This window comes from Rattus norvegicus, chromosome 2 (assembly GCF_021556685.1).
Source record: "Rattus norvegicus strain SHRSP/BbbUtx chromosome 2, alternate assembly SHRSP_T2T, whole genome shotgun sequence".
NCBI lineage: Eukaryota > Metazoa > Chordata > Mammalia > Rodentia > Muridae > Rattus > Rattus norvegicus.
In genome coordinates this window covers 173,907,675-173,931,915 of record NC_141535.1, presented here as the reverse complement: position 1 = coordinate 173,931,915, position 24,241 = coordinate 173,907,675, and the positions used below count along the sequence as shown (strand labels likewise).

Genomic DNA, 24,241 nt, shown 5'->3' with positions numbered 1-24,241 from the left:
CCATGGAGGCCCCCAGTGGCGTGGTGATGACGACGATGAGTTAAGTGTGCAGAAGTAGTCTGCAGCGCCCTCTGAAGTGCAGCTATGAGCATAGTCAGCTATGATGCCACTCAAATGTCCTCCTTGTACATGGGTCACATCACCTCCATTCCCATTTTATTTTATTTTTATTTTATTGTTTCGGGTTTTTTTTGAGACAGGGCTTCTCTGTGTAGCATTGGTTGTCTTGGAACTCTCTTTGTAGACCAAGCTGGCTCTGAACTCATGGAGATCCATCTGCCTGTGCTTCCCACGTGCTGGGATGGGATTAAAGTCACGTGCCACCACACTTGACTCTTCCATTCCCATTTTAGAAAATGACAGGAACACCCCAGTTTTTCCCAGGCCCTCAACATGTATAGCATCTTGAAAGTGAGAAGGAAGGGGCCTTGAAAATTGTCCCCAAAGAACACGCTGGCTCTCTTCCTCGCCCTCTAATATCTTGGGTACTGGCCTGAGCAGCTTAACATTCCTCAGACAGGAGGTGGAGTAGCCGTGCCATTTTGATACCCACGCCTCCAACATGGCCTGCTTTGGTGTTGCTCTCCAGCAGGTCAGTGCAGAGACCTGCTGACCCCAAGAAGACACAGTGACCCCGTCCTGCCTCTTCCAATGTAAAGAGAAACCAGTTTTAGGTAGAACCTAGTTCAGCTGTGGTGTACAGTGAACCTTGGAGACAAGTTAGGTAGCACCTAGAGGAAATGTCATGGGTAGTGTGTCAGTGGATGCCCTCTGCACATGGCCGCAGTAAAGGCACTGGCTTCGCAGGGTGTTCTGAGCGTCTAAGTGCTAACAGTGCTGTCCCTATGGCATGGGAAAAGGCCTCAGGCAGTTTGAGACTAGGTTTCTTCAGTGAACTTGTCCTCGTTACCAGCCAAGCTTCTCAGTGAATGAACAATCTGGAGCCTCCAGTACTCACCCTTATATGATCATCAGTCTCCACGGTGGCCTGCAGCTTCCCATTCACACTGAAGGTGCAGAAGCAGCCATTTTCATAAAAGATGACACAGTGACCCTCTCTCGATGCTTGAATGAGTTTTGGTTTCAGGCAATTTTCAGGACCCTCCAAAGTCCTTAACAAGTCTCCATTCATGGAATGTATGAGACATGGTCCTTCTGAGAAGAGAACAAGAGGCAAAACTATGTAATGAAAACAGACAGGGTGGACTGGGTAGCTCCACGGTATGGTAAGCATAGGGCCCTGGGCTCAATCCACGGCATCAGTGACTGAAGGAGCAGAGAAACCACTGGGTCTTGCAGTGCCTGGTGCAGTTATTCACCGCCCTCAGAAAGCTCTCATGCCAGTTACTTTGTAAAATCTGGTTCTTTTGTTTGCCAGCTCTCACTTCCCACTGGGAGGCTTGAGAAGCCAAGTTCTTCCTGCTCATCCTCCTCAGAGACGGAAGTTACTTTATAAAGTTCATTAAGACAGGACTGGGGAGAAGCTAGAACTCCAAAAGGAAGACAATTTCCAATCCCAGAGCAGCTTCAAGGGAGACTGGGGTACAAATGCTGCCCCCGCCAGGCACAGGGGCACCCTTCCCAGAGAGCCCGGGCAGAGCAGACTACATCAGTGCAGATGCAGCCAGCGGGGTAGCTTCCCTTCCACTGCACACAGCTTTGCTGCTGAAACACTGCATTCCTTTGACCACTATTAAACTGACTGAGCTATTCCCTGATATCCCTAAAGCAAGCTGTGGCTTCTGCCACTCTGAACTCCCCAGAGACACCCCAGGCTGAGAACCTGAGGACAGTAACTGCTGAGCACTGCCCCCAACACACACACACACACACACACACACACACACACACACACACCCACCCACCCCTACTATATATTCACCCTGTGCAAAGTAAAGGAAACAAAATCTTGTGTGGTAAGTGTTGAGAAATGGGGAGAACGTGGCTATGTGCCCTGCCTTGCTCCTGGTCACACACAATCATTGTTTGCTCCCCACATGGCTACTGAATTGAGCCTTTGGAAAGGATGGCCTTCGGCTTCTGTTAGGCCACTCAAGTGTTAAAAGTCTTTAGTGTTTTCCAACATAAATACCACAGGCACCCATTTGTTTTTGCATAGTTTCGGCATACATAAGCTTCAATTCCAAGTCCCTAAATAACACTAGCATCACAACACAGTTCAGTTATCAGAGCAGTTGTACAAAGCGCACTTCATGGCTAGCTCTAGTCTATGAGCGTGCACATTGATGGCAGTTGAGCAATCAGAAGCCCCCATGTCACAATGTTCATGGCACAAAAGTATCTAGCATCTGCTGTTCAGGTCACATGCAGACAGCAAACGGCTGCTTTGCTGCCTCCTCCTTTCATGGTGATAACCCATGTGGCATTTTATAAAAGAAGGTAACCAGAAAGGGGTACCGGTCAACAATGATGAACTTCAATAAAGAAGTGAATATAAATGGACTTTTGCGTAGAGAGAGCAGAGTCAGCTCCGGACGCTGCCAAGACACTGGATATGCAGCCAGGAAATGAACAAAGGAAACTTGTTGGCATAACTCAGGAGTGTGCTTGTAACAGAGCTGATGATGTCCAGAAGAAGTGAAACTAAAGCCCCACATTAGGGATCCCCAGAGGGTATTTCATGACATTTAAATTAAAGAAAAGTGAAAAGCTCAAACAGAAGAGGACTGGCGATTTCCCAAGGCACAGAAGAGATGCTTAGGCATTGAGGACAAGATAGGAGTGCACATGTTCACCTGTCCCTGAGAAATGTCTCTCAAAGACATGAAACTATGTGGCTGGGTTTTATTTTTTTAGCTTTGTCTTTGAGATATGGACTTGCTACATAGCTCTGGCTGTTTAGATACCCACTGTGTAGGCCATGTTGGCTTTGAACTCAGAGATTCCCCCTTGCCTCTGCCTCCTGGGTGCTGGGACTACAGGTATGTGCCTTGCCCGGCTCATTTTAGTGTTTTGACAAAAACTTTTAGACCATAGAAAAACGATAGAAAAAACTTCCCACTGAGACAATGTCTCAGATAATTTTGGGTGATTTCTGTTTGCATGGCATCTTATTGTGCAAAGCAGGGATGGTCTATAATAGTAATTAACTTTAAGCTTTGATGAAGGTTACATACAGTCGAAGGAATCATACTACTTTTTCACTGCTTTGACCAACTCTGTTTTTCAAAGCAAAACTTTAAATATTCATTCTGGCCTGTTAGCTATACTACTATGGTTCAAGCCTCAGAGACAGTGACTCTGTGCTTCTGAGATTAAAACACCCAAAGTGACAGAGTCCTGTGCCCAGTCTTCATCACAGAGGAGATGGGCAGACGGGTAGGTGGAGGAAGAGGCACTGAACTGCAAGCGGCATCTTTGCTTGTGGACCCTGATCTGTCTGTCCTGCTCTTGGAAGGAGCCCTCGGTATCTCTAACACAGGCAAGTGTTAGCAGCAGACTCATCCAGCAAACTCACATCAATCCTTTCCACTCCAGTGTCTGTCACTCTAGGCCCGCCTAGTTCTGAAATCTGGAAGTTAAACCAAGGTAGGGGTCGTCGAGATGGCTTAGCAGGTAAAGGGACTTGTTGCTGAACCTGATGGCTTGATTTTAATCCCTGGGACCCACACATTGTGGAAGAAGAGAACCGGTTCTCACATGTCATCTGCCCTGTACACATGTGATATGGCAGGAATGTAGGCATACATAAATAAAGTCAGGGTCAGGATTCCCATCAGCCCACTGGAAGTCAGAGAAATAAACAAACATATAAAGACACTCCTTGTTCCTGTTTAATGGAGATTAGAACACCAATGGCTGCTGTCTACAGCGTATCTAGGATCCTTAGATTTAGACCAGGGAGCTAAAACCAGGCTTTTGGCCCTGACGAGAACATTCTCCCTCTAAGTGTAGCTACTGCTCTCAAGGAATGTGACTTTTAACTAACATATATTTAGTAGCCCTGTGTGGCTACCATAATAGACTGGAGCTTTAGAGAACAGGAGCCAACCTCATTTCTGTTCACATTAAATTGACAAGAGACCCAACAGTGTGAAGAAAACACAGCTTGGGGTTGGGGATTTAGCTCAGTGGTAGAGCGCTTGCCTAGCAAGCGCAAGGTCCTGGGTTCGGTCCCCAGCTCCGAAAGAAAAAAAAAAAAAAAGAAAAAAAAGAAAAAAAGAAAACACAGCTTTACCTTGGGAACCACTTAACACCAGGCCCAGCTCAGCACAGACAACAGCACAGGTGATCTCATAGTCATGGCCTGTGAGAATGGCCCGAGGAGTGGTAGTTTCACCTTTAACAAGGAAAAAAAAGACAGATCAATCCCAGTGTATAAAGACTAAATAACTTGGTGCCAAGTTTGATCTATACCAAAGCCTGCAGAGTTTTGAATTTATCCAAAATTTATTTTAGGAGGATCTACACTTTCCTACAGTTTGATTTTAAGGCTGCATGTTCCTGAATTTAAGGAAACCTTATTATCTAGCAACAAGAGTTTGAACTCAAAGCTAAAGACAGTAAAACCTGCATTCTACACTTTTCTCATATAATAAAATTATCATCTTAAGTCAATAGGTGAGTCTAAAATTTGGACCTTGGTTATAATGAACCCACAAACCATCACACAACTAGATTAAGGCAACAACTGAAAATGCTTGCCTATCCAATGTCCTATGCATCTCATGAGCTCTTATACAGCAGAACAGACGCCCGAGGCCACACAGCTCTACTCAGGGTCTACACTTTGACTATTCGTTGTGTTCTTATGGACTTACCCATAGTGCCCTCCTCCAAGCACAGTGACAGTTGAAATAATTTGTTTCCAATTCTGATCTATGCCTAAGCCTGTATAATGTGAAATTCTGTTCAAAATTATTACAATAAATGATTAAAACTAAAAACAAGAACCCAGGCTTAGTTTACATTTCAAAGACAGGTCCCCTTGTCTTCCCCAGCTGCTCAGTGCATCTCTCCTAGTAAGACAATCTCAAGTGGGATTCCTATCTAGAACACTTACTATTTTAGTGTTTTCTGACTTGTACTTTCTCACAGAGAACCTCCCCACATTCCAGCCAGCCAATAGAACATGATGAACCCCTGTGTTTTTACTTATAGGCTTAGAGGGTTTGGGGGAGATGGTCTTGTTGTGGAGAGAGGGAATGTATAATAGAGAAGAAAGAACTTATCCTGCCCCTGTGTCACAAAGTAAAAATTGGCCATAGCTCAGAGAAGTGGCACAACACAGGCTTCAGTTGTGACTTAATTTGTACCACAGGAACACAAGGGATTCTGTACTTAGCCAGAGGGCCCTATTTAACCCCCCACCCCTTTAGTCTGTAAAGACAAAGCCTTTGCAAACGGCTAACAAGCAGCAGATCTGCTGGCATTCTTGAACTTGTCTGCTATGAACTGGTTTCATGGCAGAGTTGACCGATGTTATATGGTCTAAAAGGGCAAATATCCCCAGAAAATAGCTCACTATGAGCAGTTTAGAAAAGAATCGTCTGCCACTGTAACTTCAGGCACTGCTTGTCCTTAGAACTATTGCTCACTCAGAGGAAAGATCCCTAATAAGTCAGGAAAGTCCATCAGAAACCATTGCACCTGGAGACCAGTGCTGCCGTTAACACACCAATCTAGCCTCTAAAGCAGGGGTTTCAGGGGTGGTCAATGAGCTTTTCCAACATTTGGCAAAGTGTGTGCACATGCCTGAAATAGGCTTCATTGAAGGCACAGAGATACATGATCCCCAAAAAAGGCAAGAGAGAAGATTCCACCCCTAAGAAAGGAGATTTCTTTATGTGCCTTCCCTGGGGCAAGCAGTAACTTAAGGTCTATCATGACACATGACAGGTATGCCATGTGTATTTCCACAATGCACAGCTATGTCACCATGGTGTCTTAAGGCTTTGGTGACTAGCAGTAATTCTGAGTGAGATTTTATTCCATAAGGACTTGTGGGTTACCTTGGGTATACTCTAGCCCCAGTTGCCATGCTAGTCCATATCCCTAGAGAAGGAAAGGGAGACCTCAGCTAATAGACTAATGGGCCAAGAACAAGCCCAGCCAGGGACCTGGTTCATCTAATTTCAAGTTTGAAACATATAGAAGGAGCATACCTAACTTATTAGAATGTCTACTTGATATTTTCCAAACTAAAAAGCAATCTGTTACAGACCACTTTTTCCTCCTTAAGTCCAAAAATTTTGGTGAAAAAACCTTCCAAGAAGCAAATGATACAGGCTCATCTGAACTACTTAATTTTGTACTAAAAATTATGAGACTAAGAACTAAACATTCTATGTTTAAAAAGTTAACATGTTACCCTTTACTCACGGTTCCCTTCACACCCACCCCTTGGCATATTCTAAATTCCACAAAATTAGCATTATAATGTTCTTGGAATTACTGCATGAATATATATATTGGCAATGCTTTTTAAAATCAACCATTAAGATCAATATGATTTAAGGAATACATTTTCAGTGCAATTGTTCTGTTTTTGTATCCATAAATTACAAATGATTTTAATGGTGGTGAGATTTGTGTTTTAACTTGAATAATCTTTCTTCAGTGGAAAAGTGAAGGTCTGAAGAAAAGTGAGTGAAGAGTGAGAGCAATTTACATATAAGCCAAACAAACAGAGGACACCTGGGTCACCTAGGGCAGACAGATCCTGTCAGGAAGCCATGCCAAAGCTCTTTCTGCTTGCTGGGCTTCGGAGTATTTCCCAGGAGCTTAGTGGAGGGAAGGTGGAGCTTGACCTTAACTATTTCTCTTTTTTTAATGGAAGAGATGAACAGAGAATAATTTAGAACTATGAAGTCAGAAGGTAGAAAACCTCAGAAAGGGGGTTAAGTTGTAAACATTCTCCTATGCAAGCACAATTCACTAGTTCTGCTTATAAAACACTAGCTTTCCTGAGTGTAAAATATACCAAATCACTTCTGATTGCACAAATCAGCAGATGCACGTACAAAGCAGCTTCAGGATGGAAAGGGTCTTTCTTTCCTGAGGTCTAAATGAAGGACTGTTTAGTGCTGGGCTTTGTTGGCAAAGTGTTTCCTAGTCCAGGAAACAGGTTAGACAGTTCAGGAAATATGAAGGGGGTGGTGGGGAGGACTGAGAACACAAGCTCAAGTAACACAACAAATTAAAAGCGTAAGGGTAGAGCCATGGCCAGTTGCTTCTCAGGGAGCTGGATTTATGGTAAGAAATAACATCAAAACAGAAATCCAACTGTGCTCAACTTGCCCTGTGAATAGAAACAAACACTTAAGGCTGCAGACTCCCAAATCTACACCAGGAAGAAGGAAAGTCATTTCCAGCTCACTTATTTGAAGTGCAGATAGAGCACTCACACTTTCTCCTTATCAAAACGTATGTTCAAAATAAAATGCAGTTAGATTTTTATAAGTCCCAATAAACAAAGGGCCTTAAATATTACAATTTCACTACTAATGGTGTAATTCTATGATATAGGCTTAAACCAAACAAATACAGAGTGCTTGGGCTGAGCAGCCATTCTGGGGATCTCCTGGAATGAAATTGAAGGCAGAGGGGACTGACCGAGGCAGATCACTGGTCTCTGTGGGACTTGTGAATCTATCACTTCTCTGCAGTAACATGGGTTCATCGTCTCCTAGGCTGTAGAGGAGCCAGGTGTCACCATGGAACAGAGAAGAAAGGTAAGACCCCATTGTACCTCAGAGTGAAAAGCCAAGAGCAAATGGCTGTGGCTAAAGCTCCAGTCAGCTCCGGAGCTGCTCCTCCTGGCCACTGTCGGTTCAAACCAGGCTTGCTTGGGGTGGGGTGGGGTCAGATTCTAAAGGCATCACCAGTCTCACTTAAAGAGCAGGGAAAGTCTTCTGAAAAACACCCCTTCAATTGTTGGGGGTGTGTGGAGGGGAAACCCAAAGGGGATAACATTTGAAATGTAGATAAATAAAATAACCAATAAAAATTTTAAAAAATTAAAAAAAGAAAATGTGAATATAAATTCTTCAAAATGACAAACAAACAAACAAACAAACAAACTGAATGGATGCTAACAGCTGTACCTTTGCTCTCTGAGAGAGCAGGAGCTAGGACACACCAAAGCCCAGACATAAAACACAACAGATTCCCTTAAACCCTTTAAAGTCTTACTGTGTGAAGATGGTCATGGCTTTCAGTAATGCTGGGAGAAAAATTTATCTGGTTGGTAGTTTAAGAAGCTACACTTCAAACTTCTTAAAGAAAAATGAAAAGAGAAAAAGGACAGACGTCTAGGACCACTTTGAAAAGCTGGAGCAAGTACTTCAAAGGAAAGGGGTCTTTGTGTGAGAGCAGTTTTATGACTACTGATGCAGATCCTACCAAAAGCTGAAAAGGAGACTCAGTACATCTTTCAGGATGGCCTTAGAAGAAGATGAACAAGTCAAATGAGATTAAAGACAGCCCAAAGCCTGCCACAGAGCCCAGGCACGCCAGCATTTACAGAAGTGCTTTTCTCGGTATGTAACAGAGAACGCTGGTGGAAGCCTGTGTCCTCTAGCCACCCAACCTGGTTTAAACAGTGAGGCGCTCCATAACCCCGCTGGTGTGTACACTGAGCCAATGTGCAAAGCAGAAGTTATATTAACACCGCTGGAAGAATGTGATATATGATATATATGTGGTATATGTTTGTAGTATTAAATGTGTTTCTTTCCTCCCCACTTATAACAAATATTTTTATCAAATGGAGTCTGAACTTCATAAAATTTCACATCTGAAAGAGAAAAAGTAATTCCTTTACTATCTTGTTCATAAGTAGCAGATAAGAAAGACGGTTTCTAAGATTTACCTCCATTAAGGCAAAGGAGATAAATAATCCATGTAAAAATACACTTTTCAGTTATTTTTAAGATATGAAATGTGAAATAAGTTCCTGCTATCATCAGCATCACCAACCCAGGCTTACAAAAGTGAAGCCGTCTCAGAGTGCACTGCGAAGTCCTTTGCAGCAGGTACACACCATGCTTCCCTCTAACAGCAGCCAGCATGAAATGATGCTTTGCACCTTCCTGTGCTTAGTCTTAGAAATATAAAATTGTGTCTTCCCACAAATTGCTTAATGGGTGGCTCCTTGACTGTACTCAGCACACCCCGCTGCCCACTTTCTTGTTCCTTCGCCCTGGCATTGACTTAGTAACAGTTACTGATGCTGGAGGTATTATGTGTGGTGCGATGGATAATAGGGACAGGAATACAATATGGCCTTTTGTTTGAAATGACTTGATTTACAGTGGACACTGGGATCTGAGGGTGCAACTCAACACCTCAGCACCACCACAGAAAAAAATGGGAAATTTAAATGATTATCAAAGCAAGTTCTATCTTATTATAATCCTGCAAATTGTACTTGAATACATAATTTTAAAGGTTAAAACACTGCTGAGATGCAAGCGCTTAGTTACAAGTGCTTCGGATGCCAAGTCAGCATTCAGGATTAGTTAATAAGTCTTTAAGTAAACACCAGTGATACAATTTCACACTAGTAAACTCTACATGTCTAAAGAAAACTAAAATACAATATTAAACTTGATTCTGTTAACAAAACAACATTACAAGCCACTTTGGATCTAGGTAAAAACCAAAAAGCATAATGAGGTTTTAAGTCTTCGTACTTACAACACCAAAAAAGTTACATGCTACAGAGGACATGAAGGTTGCTTCTGGGGGAAGATACCTGTCCTTCCACATGTACTCTGTCTACTAACTGCTGCTGATTAATACAAAACATTCATGTGCAAACCAAGTACTCGGCTTTCTCATGCGGCTCACCACAATGGTAAATCAAGAAAGGAAATGGCTTTTTGCTCATAAATGTTTCCTTGTCCCTCTGATAAATGTCTCTTAAACCTTTCCATTAACTTCCTAAGCTTTCCATGGAAGTTCTACCACCTTTTAATTATGCGAAACTAAATTATTTGAGATTTGTTCTAGTCGTTATCATCCATCTTCCCCTCCTTCTCTGCATCCCTCACAGTCTTCTGGTGAAAATACGTCTGTACGGTTAAACATGCAGACTGCAGTCAACATGTTAGATGTGTTAAGGCTGCCACATGCACCAGAAAATGCTGATGGCTTCTTTTGTAGATACCACTAGAATTACTAATGTCAGGCAAGGCAAGTTTGGTGTGAAAGTCAGTCAAAGCTCTTGGTTCATGTAATTTCCCTCCTTTGCTACACGTCTGTTTTTACAGTGGACTTCCCTTCTAAGAGTACAATAAACAGTGAATTTGTGTAAGTAATCCTATGTGTAAGACTATGACAGGGGGTGGGGGTTAGTCAGTGGTAGAATGTACACTCAGCATGAACAGGCTCTGGGCTCAGTCCTCAGCAGGCAGTGTGCTCACACATACATAAGGAAAGGAAACCAAAACCCCACAGTTTCTTATGACACGCACTGTCATAAGAAATCAGTGTAACAAAATTATCCTTTCATGTCTTTTGTAAATACTGAGTACTTTTGTGATAGGATTGCATCAAATTCTGTATTGTTGATAATCCACTTAAATCTAGTAAAAATTGAAATACAGTTTACTGGCTAAGAAAGAGACTTCTAGGACTAGGGCTATAGCTCAGTGGCATAGGCTTAGCATGTGTGAGGTCTGGGTTCCATCCCTAGCGCCACAAACAGAAGATTGTGGCCAGGAGTATCTAAATTTGAATTCAGACTACAATTCCTGTCACTAGGTGATCTCTTGTAAGAGACTCAGGAGCTTCAGGGCCAAGGCAGAAGGAAAAATGTTACTTTCATAAGTTCTTCATGTGTTATCTATAAAGACACGAGATAATATGATATGTTTTCACTCAGGGGTATCATAAGAATTATGTCACTACCCACAGTGTTTGTAAGTCCTGAGCACCTGTGAGATAGCACGCAGTAAGAAGCATGACTGGGCAGGAAGAGGAGAGGGGGGAGAAAGTGCTTTTTCTTAACTTTTGTTATAAAATTTCTTTTCAATAAAAGGTATTTCTGATCTTGGGCTGCATAAGTGCCAATTAGAAATAGTTCTTGTTATGTTTTTCTTGTCAAAGAGTAATATACCTTAGTTTCTCAAAACTACACTCCGATTTCTCACATTCTGCCTTGTCTCAGATTTTACAGGTTTCCCCAACAATCCACATGTCTGTGAAGAGAAGTAATGCAGATGTATTTCCAATCAAGTGTGGAAATTTTAAAACTCTGTAGTTCTCTCTCTTTATCAGATATGACATGCTCACTACAAATGAGCAGGTAAGTTAGTGACTGTGAACATGACTAGCTTGCTTCCAGGTCCCACTAATCTGAAGTGGGCAAGGCTGGCCTTTGCTGGCTATGACTCCAGCTCTCGTATGCATTCATACACATGACTTTGAAGGACGTGGACATACATCTGTCACTTAGCAGAACAGAGGACATCGCCCCATGTTCATATCACAGACGCAGTAGTCTTGGTAGACTGTACAGCCCTTCAGTCTGTTCACACATTAGACTCTACTGAACTACTTCTGGAGACTGCATTTGTTGGTTCTCCATTGTGGGGCTGCTTGGCCTTAGGCTCTAGCTCCTCTATAGGAACTAAATACAGGCGTCTAGGAACATAGTCATACAAACTGTACCTACATAGGAAATTGATGGAGGTGAAATGGTGTTCACATTTGCTGATACCCAACATTGAATTTTATGAATATAAGTTCAGATTTTAATCTTTTTATTCTATTATCCAAATCATTTAAAATTTTATTGTTAGTGTTTGTTTATTTTGGGGTTTCGAGATAGAGTTTCTCTGTGTAGCAGAGCCCTAGCTGTCCTGAACTTGCTTTGTAGACCAGGCTGGCCTTAAACTGACAGAGATCTGCCTGCTTTGGCCTCTCAAGTGCTGAGATTAAAGGCATACACTACCACGCCCAGCCTTTTTGTTTTTGTTTTTTGTTTTTTTTAGAATGTAATTAAAACATTTCTTCCTTCCCTTTTCTCCCCCAAGCCCTCTTTCTCATTAATTCTCCCTCTTTCCTTCAAACTAATGGCCTCTTTTTTATTGTGTGTGTGTGTGTGTGTGTGTGTGTGTGTGTGTGTATATGTGTGTGTGTGTGTATAAAGTGTATATAAATATACATATATACATATATAGTATATATAACTAAATATATTTATATACACATATATATTCCTAAATATAGCATGTTGGGTCCATATAGTGTTACTTGTATGCATGTTTTCAGAGCTGACCACTGGACAACAATTGGTGTGCTCTTCCCTGGGAAGGACCACCTCCGCTCCCAGCTCTCCTTGGTTGCCTGTAGTTCTTTGAGTAGGGTTAAGGACTCATGGTCTTTCCCTGTCCAGTTTGGCATGTTCCTTGGTGTCATCCTGGCTTGGGTCACATTTCGGCAGCCATATTGGTGAGACTTTATGGGTACAGCTTCTGATATTTCTGTGAAACAAGAGTCTCACAGCAAAGTTCTGATCCTCTGGTTCTTACAGTCTTTCTGACCTCGATTCTGCAATGTTCCCTGAGCCTTAGGTATGGGATTGGGGCTCAGTTCCACAGCTCTCCATTTTGATTAGTTATAGTTTTTTGCATTGGCCTCTGTTGGCTGAGACAGTCTCACTATGGAGCTTTGGCTGCCCTAGAACTCGTAGAGACCCACCTGCCCCCTCTGCCTGGGATTAAAGGTGTGTACCAACACCTGGCCCTAAAATTCTTTTTAATGTATCTTCCTTATCATTTGAAAGTTTTTTTTTTGTAAATTCATGTAAGTTAGGCACTTTGAAAGCCATGCAGGATTTTCACATCTTTAACTATTAAAATTATCTTGGTTTGTGCTGGCATAGTGGTGATGCATGCCTTTAATCCCAGCACTTTGGAGGCAGAGGCTGGTGGAACTCTTGTGAGTTTCAGGCCATCCTGGTCTACATAGTGAGTTCCAGGATAGCCAGAACTATATAGTGAGACCTGTTTTGAGAAAAAACAAAACAAAACAAAACAAAACAAACCTTGTTCTAAACCACCTCGAGAAAATAAAATCATCATCTCAGTTACAGAACACTATACCGCAGAGAAATGAACAAATAAGGCGGCCAGTAGTTTTAGAGTTAACCTGTCAACGGAACTGAGGTCCAGGGAGTTAGCATTTCCATTTAAAAATACTTGCAGAGGCTGGGGAGACAGCTCAGTGGTTTAGAAGACTTGCTGTACTTGCAGGGGACGTCAGTTTGACTCCCAGCACCCACATGGTGGTTCAAAACCACCTGTAACTCCAACATCAGGGGACCAATGACCTCTGCTGGCTTCTGTGGGCACATATATACATGTAGGCCAAACACTCATACACAGAAAGTACAAAAAAAACAAAACAAAACAACAACAACAACAAAAAACAAAACAAAACAAAAAAAAAACCCCAAAATCTTCTAATCCTACATTGGAACATTGGAAGTCTGACCAAGCCTATTAGAACTGAAGAAAATTTACTTTGGAAGGTAGTGGATGTGTGATGTGCAATGGTATAGAAACTAGGTGATAGCAACTAGCAAAACAAAACAAAGAACAAAGAAAACGCAGCCACAAGCTAGGTGTGGTGGCTCACACTTGTACTCCCGATCCTTGGGAGGTGGAGGCAGGAGGGTCAGGATACTCCAGGCCAGCCCAGACTCCTGGAGACCCTACAGCAAAAATAAATAAATAAATAAATAAATAAATAAATAAATAAAATAAAATAAAATAAAACAAATACCCAGACAAGAACAAACAGAAAACCCATCAAATCTAAAATTTGTTAATTAGCACTTTAAATTAGCTCTATAAAGTAATGGTTCTAGCATGTGAAAATTGAGGTAACTAGAAAAAGTGGGGTTTTAAAAAAGAAACAAATAATTTCATATAAAATGGCTTCTCATAAGGCTTCAGGCATATCTACTGCATAACACGAGGTACATTATATGTTTGGTCTCATGCAATCTTCCTAGTAAACTGAGCCTGTCTGAAGATGGTAAAAATCAGCTTAATGTTGGCCCAGAGCTCTCAGCTACATGCATACTTAGAAATGCTACAGCACTGCCACACTCGTGGGGCGAGGGAATGCGTTATACAACATTCTAGCAGCTCCAAATCTTACTTTTCATGTGAGAAAGGGGGTAGGACACCAGTGGTAATTTCAGGGTAATAATGACAGCAGTATGTACTCTTACAGTAATTTCAGCCATTGCTTGAAATTAACCGTTCTCTTGAGCATGAAGTGTTTGTAACTTTCTTTGGGATTGTTCGTAATGTCCACATATGAAGATACTCAGTTTTAGTTTGAGGGCATAAATCAGTTTCTCTGTCCTCATATTTAAGTGGCTACAGCCCTTGGGTGAATGGTATAATGATTTTTCTCTGCAACCAAACAAGGTAAATAAATATGATATATTGGCACATCACCCCTCTGCTCTGCATATGGTGCACATTAGGGTTGTACTTGCTTGCCATATGAATATAATTCCTTTTACCACATCTACTATTAATACAAGAAGTAAATACAGAGTTGTTTTGTTGGAATTTGAGGGCCTGCATTACATCACAGAGCACTAAACATCCTGGACCTGGAGAATTTCATAGGCGTATTTTTAATGTCACCTGAACCTGAACACTGCCAGCATACGGCTTCAAACCCGTACTTTGAATTTTACAAGAAAATAAAGATATTAGGTAGTGCAGTAGGCCAGGGGGGAACTGGGTTTGGTCTGATTGAGGCATATGTAAGAACTGGTGTCCTCCACAAAGAATCAGATCCAGCCCCGTCCCTTACATAAAAGGCCACGTGCCTCCAGCACTGCTTTCACATACAAGTAAGGGTAAGGAACCAAGGGTAGGTATTACCTAAACCATCTCTGCCAACTGTAACTTACTGAAGACCTATGATCATTAAGATGTGAGTTTATCTCAGGACAAACTGGTGCTTTGATTTTTTTTTTTTTTAGGCATATTCTATGCTTTGCTTAAAACATTTATTATAAAGTCCCAATTCTAGGTTATGGTGAGAACAGAAGAATAAAATGATTTCTTTTTAAAAACATACAAGGTTTAACACATCACACGTATGCTGACACTTAAGACCGGTGAATAATCTACCACAGGCAATTAGAGGCAAAACACACCAATGTTTCCAGGCTCTGCCTTTCCCATTACAGAGCTTTATGTCCCCAAATGTGTCCAGCAGATGGTGCTCTAGGCTACCTACTTACAGAGAGGACACTGCGCTACAGTACCTATGTTTTGCCAAGACAAAGAATAAGAATTTATCAGTAGCTTCAGTAAAACATGTTAGGCTTTAGGAGGAAAAGGACATGATTCCTAAATGCACACATAAAAACATACACATGTATAAACACACGGGCACGGCACCCGGTAAATAACTCACCTGCACATGTTACCATACCACGTCTCTTACAGACGTGATGTAAGTCTATGTGCACCAGTGCTATTTATAGTCATAGGGCAAGATCATTCTAAATTCATTAAAAAAATTTAGAATGCCTTAACGTTAGAATTCATTTTTAATTATAGCAGGAATGTCTCATTAGGGTGATACTGGTAAAATTAACAACAGTAGGATTTACGGTAATGACTGAAGTGATTGATGAGAGTATAACAAAATGAAGTTTTAGACAGAGGAAAAGCAGGGCAGCTCCAGTATACAGTACTTTAAAAACAGCTCTGCAGTCTGTTAGTGCTAGCCTTACGGTTAATAAAATCTTCTTTCTAATTAACGGTGCTGAAATATTCTTAAAGAACAGAATCTTGTTGTTATATAACCCACACCAGCCCCCCCATAGACGCCATTCCCATAAGGAGAAAGCTGACATAGATTAGCATGTCTGATTGCAAAGAGGAAAAAAAAAATGCCACCTTTCCATCAAATCAAAACCAGAATGCAAGAATGTTAAAGTACTTTACTGAAATAGTGCACACACAAATCTATGCAACACCCTCACATTCGGCAGCCATTTACTCCAAAAGCTAATAGACTGTGGCTGTAAAAAGAATTACTTCGAAATCTAAAAGTGTCGCATACATGGTTAGTTTTTAAGATTCCGGTTTATGATTTATGGGTGTAATATAAATTAGCGAGTAAATAATAACTTGTATGTTTTCATCTTGTTTGTATAAAGTACAATCATGTCAGAGTTGGAAGTGTTTAATTTAAATACCAACTTAGTGAACCAAAGGAGCACACTCTGTGCAGACTTTGGAGAAGACGGTCGGTCTGGCCACCATTGTCCTGAAGGGAAAGCCTTTCACTCGAGGAATCTCGGTCTAAGACAGTGGGCTGCAGTGCGCTGACAGGGTGCTGAGCTTTCTGCAGAAAACACCTTTCACTGAAATCGTCCTGGTTAATGTTACGAAACCATCCGCAACCAAGTGGGATACTATTTCCAGCCTTCTTACTGGAAAGCTGCATCCCACAGCAGATAAGGATCGCAAGACAATAGAGCCAAAGGTGAAAAACGGCCTGTCTGCCGGGAGCAGGCCTTTGGCTGCAGGATCTAGACAGGTTTCATAAAACATCGGAGTCATTTTTAGAGCCCCAAATTATACTATTTATAGGTTTCATCCAAGTTGAGTTAGCCTGATTTTTATCCAACTAATACACATATTAACATTGTATAACATTAGGTTAAAATAGTCACACCACTACCAACTTCCTATACAGCAACAATTACTAGATTTGAAGAAAATGGTATTTGGCTTTTGCTGTGATCCTTGCAAGCAAAAATCACTAACTATTCTTGGAATTTTAAAATTTAAAATAAAGTTAAATTGCTGAAAGAACTATAGAATGCAGGAAAAAAGCAAGAGGTTGCCCCCCCCCCACCTCTTTTCTTCCTTTCATGCAATTAAAAAAAAATGAGGTTAAAGTACTCCTCTGTGTTTACCAGCCATCCTACAAGTGCATGCGAGCATGTGGCTGTTCCCAGGGGTCTGTCTTCCTGTGGCTCTGAGACACACTGCGAATGCGGGAGTCTGAACGCTCATCTGAGGCACTGGCTTCAGCCTTTAACGGCTGCTCACAGCCTTGCTACGCCAGAGGATGAGAGAGCGGAACCAGTTGAAAACAGTTATGCTCAGTGAAACTGTCTGAGAGAGTCTGCTATTTGTTTTTAAAAGCTTAGATTGGCTTTTTTATCTTTTTTTTTTTAAATGTGTGTACATTCTCCTAGTAAGAAAAAGTACCTGTTTATCTTTCTCACAGATTCATTCTTCAAAGCTGAAGTGAAATTGAATTGGGGCATCAGATATTATAAAAAGGCCAGAAAGAATGAGGTAATACAATTTATTCAAAATACATTACAGTTTTCTGAAAATTGTATTAGATGTGCTGTGTTTCTGCTTTTTCTCCTCTTCTTTATGTGGATTTCTAGGTGTTACTGCCCACCATATTACAGAGGAGAGAATGTGGACACTGCATGTAACATTTTAATATGTAGCCGAGATGGAGTTTGTGAGGTGATTTATGTCTGCTGAGCACCTTGTGCCTCTGATAACAGTTCCCACCACTGCTTTATTTTACAGATGGGGGCAGGGCGGGGTGGGAGGGGAGGCCACGGCAGAGCCAGGAACTTAGATTTCTCTTTTACAGTGAATCTCAGTATTTGGTCATTCCTTCTTGATTCTCTATTTAAATGACACAAATACAAAAACCATCTCTAGGGCAATTTATAAGGTACTTAAATAAATAACATATTTAAATACATGCATATATCATTTAATGTATAAATAGATATAAAATACTCTGAAAACCGGAATTTTTCTCATCTCAAAGCATAATTAAATATCTGGAATGTTATGCAGCTCCGGGCAGGAACAGCAAGCAGGGCTTTAGGTCTCTCAGAACACACAGGGCTGGCAACGTGACATAACTAGAGAAGGTAACCACGCTGAGCGAAAAACAGAGACTCAAATGTCTGTCTTTGTGGGTACAAATTGCTGTACATGCTCAAAACATTTTAAAGCAAGAAAAAGGCTTTCCTAAACTGTTTGAAAGACTAAGAAAGTGGTAGGTTTATATAATTAATCTTATATTAAAAGAAAAGAGAAAAAAGAAACTGAAAGTAGTCAATCTAGAAGGCCAAGAAAGGAGAGGCCTCAGAGGCCACCACAATCAAAGAATCACAGTATGTATTTAGGAAATCAAAGTCCCTGAGTTTTTTATATTTTTAAGTTAATTGTAATTATATATAAAGCAGAGATGTCTGTGTAAGGAAGAGACATGCACAAAAGCATACCTTCCCGGAGTTCAAACACACTACAGCTTGATCTGACTGGATCACCCACAGTATCAGAACTTTTTTCTATTCTAGTCACATATAAGATTATCTTTGATTAAAGTCATAAATAGGTCCATTAGGTCTTACCTGAATACAGTGTTTATGATCCAATAAAAAATCTCTCAAATGCATAAAAAGAAAAACTTATAAAAAACTTTGCATTTTACTAAATGAATATTAGCATTTTTGAACAAAGTGTTTACTGTCACACAAGTATTGCCCATTTTTGCACAACCTGGAGAAGTCAATCGAAACTATGACAAGATGAACTATATTTCCACCCAGACATAAGGTCCAGTATTCAGGTAATGGCATGAGCTTTCCTTAACCAAATACACTGCAAGCAGCTTTCAGTTAAAATGTGGTAAATATTTAAGAGCGGTCAGAGTCTGCCTTATGAAACAGAAATCTACAGCTATTCTTACAGGAACTCTTCTCCGTTCTCATAATCATTTTAATTAAATTCTCATTTTTCAGGTGGTCCCTTTAATTGTTTTTCCTACTTCTTAATGTGTTTTTTAAAGCCATCTCCTGATGGCAGCTGTGTGCGATTGGTTTTAATGGTGGCTGTTTCCTTTCTTTGCCTTCTGTGAATTACAATTTTAAATGGTTACACATTTCTTGTTGTTTTACTGCCTTTAGCAGTTTCTGAAAGACGTTTAATGTTGTTGGTGAACATTTTCATTTCCCATCTGAAAAGCCAAGAGCCAATTTGAATATTCCATATTGGCCTTTATGACCTGTTTTATCTTTTAATATGTAAATGAAAGTATTATAAAGTTGTAGATTTCCAGAATTATAACTTTTATTTTTTTCTCTTTTAAAACATGAATTCAATAAACAAGAAAATATGTAATTTCTCTTTTGTGTTACATGTTATATTGTTCATGAGAATACCTCTATTTTAGTTGGTGACAGCTAGTGCAGCCAAGAATGAGTATAACATAAAAACAAGGGGTTCACATGTGAACCTGAATTATCAATGAGTTTAGAAACTCAACATCTGGGGTAGCTCAGTTTTATTTTCAATGTAATGGTAGAACACTTCTACCCAAGGTGCTAGTCTCTACATTACTTACAACGTTCACTTTAAAATGTCTGTACTTACTGCCGGGGTTATCTCCAATCCCACTGCTTTTTCCATTCCAGTACCACAGAAGAAGAGTTGCATCACGTGACCCTGAGAGAATGTAGCAATTTCCTCCTATGTATGACTCAGAGCGAGCTAGGCAAGTGACGACATCCCAATGGCCAAACACCACTTGGATCAATTTTCCTGAAATATAAAACATTTTTTCTTTAAGGCACAATTAAAAGACAAGGCAAACTTATATCAAAGACATAATCTGCAAGACAATGCTGTCATAATAATTCAGATCTTAGAACGTTCTGACCTGGCAGGGTTTTTTTTTTTTTTTTTTTTTTTTTTGTTTGCTTTTAAATGCTACCTATAATAGTGAAGAGAAAAATCAATTGAATAGTAGTAATGAAAGTTTTGAAAGGCATATGTTAAAACTATTTCAACAAATTCTTGTATATGAAGACACCATATCCTTATGAACGGCTACTATAAATTACTAAAGAATAATATTTACTGCTTAAAGCAGTCCAGAAGAACACTTATACTGGAACCATTTAACACTTTCTTGAGTTACCCTGAGACTCAAAACCAAAGCTTGCTGCCTTCCAGAAAGTCCTCCAGAACTTGGCTCACTAGCAGCCTAGCCTAAACTCATGATATATATGGAAGTGCTTTTGTTCTTAGGTCACCTTGAAGAGAGTTCTTACTTTTTGAAACCAGGACTACATAGACTAACCTTTGATCAAAGGAACAGTTTATCATGATTGCAATTCAAACCCTGTCACTCTTTCTTTGCTCTAATTCTCTGAGTGATGAAAATTCCTTTGGGGAGATGATGAAATCAAGATCATGCTGAGAACAGTGGAGAAGAATCCTAGTCACTATACATACAGGCACGGCTTCAAACCAAGGAATAGTGTGGTTCACATAACCGAGTTAGAAACAAAAAACAAGTTCTTGGTGTGAAAGTCTTTGCCTGACTGATACTGTGCTATCATTTATAGACTCATCTAAAGAATTAGATACCTGTAGTCCTCTCCGACACCCTATTTTATAGTTAACATTTTCCCCTGAAAAGTCTATAGTCTACAAATGGGTGTTGCAGAATATCTACCCTTAACATTCAGCATGGCTTTAAAAGGAAGTGTCAGTAGGACAAAAATATAACTCAGATTGTCAAGGAACCTGAAAAAAATCATTTCAACCTGGAGCATACAAAACAATATTCAAAAGCCTAAGTTCTCAATTAGAGACTGGCATCTAAATAAACTATGTAACTTTTCCCTTTCCCCTTTCCTCCTTCTTTCATTCCTCCCTCTCTCTTTCCCCCTCTCCCCTTCCTTTCTCTTTTGTTTTTTGAGATAGGGCTTCTCTGTGTAGTCTTTTTTTTTTACTTCCAGAATTTTTGCAGTTAATATTCTTTATTTTTTTTCCATCTTTATTAACTTGGGTATTTCTTATTTACATTTCAATTGTTATTCCCTTTCCCGGTTTCTGGGCCAACATCCCCTAACCCCTCCCCATCCTCCCCTTTTATAGGGGCATTCCCCTCCCCATCCTCCCCCCATTACCGCCCTCCCCCCAACAATCATGTTCACTGGGGGTTCAGTCTTGGCAGGACCAAGGGCTTCCCCTTCCACTGGTGCTCTTACTAGGCTATTCATTGCTACCTATGAATTTGGAGCCCACGGTCAGTCCATGTATCGTCTTTGGGTAGTGGCTTAGTCCTGGAAGCTCTGGTTGGTTGGCATTGTTGTTCATATGGGGTCTCAAGCCCCTTCAAGCTCTTCCAGTCCTTTCTCTGATTCCTTCAACGGGGGTCCAGTTCTCGGTTCAGTGGTTTGCTGCTGGCATTCGCCTATGTATTTGCTGTATTCTGGCTGTGTCTCTCAGGAGAGATCTACCTCCTGTTCCTGTCAGCCTGCACTTCTTTGCTTCATCCATCTTATCTAGTTTGGTAGCTGTATATGCATGGGCCACATGTGGGGCAGGCTCTGAATGGGTGTTCCTTCTGCCTCTGTTCTAAACTTCTCTGTGTAGTCTTAACCGTCCTGGAACTTGATCTATAGACCAGGCTGGCCTTGAACTCAGAGTGCTGGGATTAAAGGTGTGCCACCACCACCCAGCTACTTTCCAAGAAAATTAAGAAAAAAAAAGATTAAATTTATTAAATGAAGTATTCATCTAAAATTTTAAATTATTTATTATAATAAACTTAAGACTTATAAATGTTTCAAATTTAGAGATGAAATAGCAAGATGTTTTGCCCACATCAGGTAGATGTCAAACGTAGGTTTTCATTCATGAGCAGCTGCTTACAAACCCACAGCCAAGTCACCAACCTTAAAAAAAAATCAGACTTATTCCAATAGTACATTACAGTTAATATGGTAAATTTCCTGCTGCAATTAAAGCAGATCAGAGATTCAGTTAAGTCAGGTATTTGAACTGTTAAATGTGCCACAAGTTTTCTAAATGTCTTCACCCTTCCAAATTGGCACTAGAACATCTCACTTACAAAGTCGGATTATATTAGTAAGGCATATGCTAGAAAGAATTCGGCATTTTAAAATAAAGAAGTCAAAAGACCAAATGAAATATGAAATGTACAGCAATTTTTACTTCGTTTTCAAGTGAAGATTTTTAGTAATAAATGGTCACACATCTTGCAGGGCAGAATGCAAAAGATGGGCAGCTGGGGGGCACTCTCGTTGGTAACTGTCTGTGTTTTAGCTGCAGAAGGAAGCCGGGTAGGTCATATTAGTGTTCTGTTATTCAAGGGCAGGCTATGTCTGTCGTGGAGTCTAGCAACTCTGTGGGGTTGTATGAGTACTGTCAACTCGGTAAGCAAGGTCCTCAGCCCAGGAGACTCGGGTCAGGTGTCCTGCTGCACTGGGCCTCACAGAGAGAGGGACTGTTTGTTGGGGAGCTTACTTAAATTCCAACGGGTTCAGGGCCCAGGTGAAGCTGGCATGCATAAATCGCAGAATCGCTCAAGATTCTCTATCATTTCTCCTTATTTTTTTTTTTTTTGGTTCTTTTTTTTCCGGAGCTGGGGACCGAACCCAGGGCCTTGCGCTTCCTAGGTAAGCGCTCTACCACTGAGCCAAATCCCCAGCCCCTCATTTCTCCTTAAGTAACTGCTCTCTCTCTCCAGTATCAGTGTGAGGAGAACTGATACGCAGTTCCTGCGCTTTCCTTTCCTTCTGTCATTTCCTGTTTTAATTTTTACCCCAAAGCAAAATCATGAAGCTTCAACAGTATTTTCCTAGCATGTACTTGGCGCCAGGTCTTAGGCTGTTTTGGAAGTATACAGGGGCGAGGATACATGGTTTCCACCCTCAGGGCCTTTATTGTCTGATGGGGAGGACGAACATTGAAATCCAGTGAACAGACACACAAGGGTATCAAGCGCGCTATGAAAGAACAGCGTAAATGCAGTGAACGGAGGAGGAGATCCAAAAGGGGAGACACAAATGTTACACCAAAGGAGTTCACGGTTTTAGTCCGGCTTAGTTTTAGTCTCTACAGTTTACAGTGCAGGCTCCGGCTCTGGGGAACGATGCGTCTGAGCATCTGAAGCTTCCCTTTCCCCTCGCGGGGCAGCCTAACTCAGCAGGCTGCTGCTGCGGCTCTCATATGGAGGCTCGTTCCTCTTAAATAAATCACAGTATAAATACCCGCTGCTCTTTTTGGTAAATTATTTTCTGATAATCTCCTAAGTGTTCCTCAGCCTTTGTTTTCTATTTCCTTTAATACCAGCCTATCTCTCCATGCACTAATAACAAATATTACCACAAACGCTAGAATGTCCCTCTTTTGACAGAAAACATTTTCTAGTTAATGTTTTATTTGACAGCTATGCTACAAATAAAAAAAAATTCCAGCACAGGACTCTGCAGGACTGCATCTGAATGTCGCCTGAAAAAATCTGACTGCTGGGGAAGGTTTGATTGTTGCCTCTGCTGCCCTGGCTGTACCCTGAAAACATGATTTATGTCTCAAGAATTTCCTGTTACAACCCCAAGTACCCCTCCCCAGTCTAATAAGGATTTTTTTTTGTGGCTTGTGTGCTAAAATATAATTGAATTCAACACTTGTGATGGCTTTGCTATTATACATTAACCGATTATACAATTTTTCCTTGTCTACCAAATTTAAGAAAAAATATTTGTATTATCATTTGTTATAAAAATACAAACTCCTATTTTCCTCACTGAAATTACTTTTAAATAAAACTAGAAGCTGAGCTATGTGTACAAGACAGTACAAGGAATATCACTTGAGATTTCTACCCTTTTATAGAAAATATGAATTTGTACTTTATAAGTCAGTCCTATTGATATGAAGTTTAAATACTTCTTATGCAGTACTTTACATACAGGGGGACATGTAGTTTTCAACAGGGCATTGCAAAGTTTCTGTTGGGAGGAGCAGAATGGTATGAACTTTGTTAAGTCTAATGGGACATGGCAGTCTCACAAGGAACTCAGGGCTACAAGTTACAGTAGTTTTCAAATTGACCCAGGATGGTGACACCTGTGTGAGTCAATGTGGTAAAGAGCGAATGCTACAGGTAAGGTCAGAAGGGCCGAGTCCTACCCCCAGTCCTGGCACCATTAGCTGCTTAAGTTTCAATATGTCACTTACCTCTCAACATCTCAGCTCTACTATCTACAATACGTATGGGACAAGGACACTGTCCACCTCCATAGCAATAATATGTATGCCAAGAATTTTGTAAGTTCTAAAAAAAGGGTGGACCCAGGAATTATGTGAGTTATTTGGTACTGCATGGAAGTCAGCTAGATTGACCTTACATACACAGGCAT

General features: G+C 40.8%; 1 protein-coding gene across 8 annotated transcripts in view; it reads right to left on the bottom strand.

Annotated features, from left to right (window-relative positions):
- Positions 1 to 24,241, bottom strand: part of Lrba (LPS responsive beige-like anchor protein) — a 580,781-nt gene that overhangs the window by 8,563 nt on the left and 547,977 nt on the right. For all 8 annotated transcript variants that reach the window (NM_001439655.1, XM_087627154.1, XM_087627167.1 and 5 more), the window contains 3 exon segments: positions 959 to 1,155; positions 4,199 to 4,300; positions 19,437 to 19,604. In NM_001439655.1, the coding sequence (NP_001426584.1) occupies positions 959 to 1,155; positions 4,199 to 4,300; positions 19,437 to 19,604 (467 nt within the window).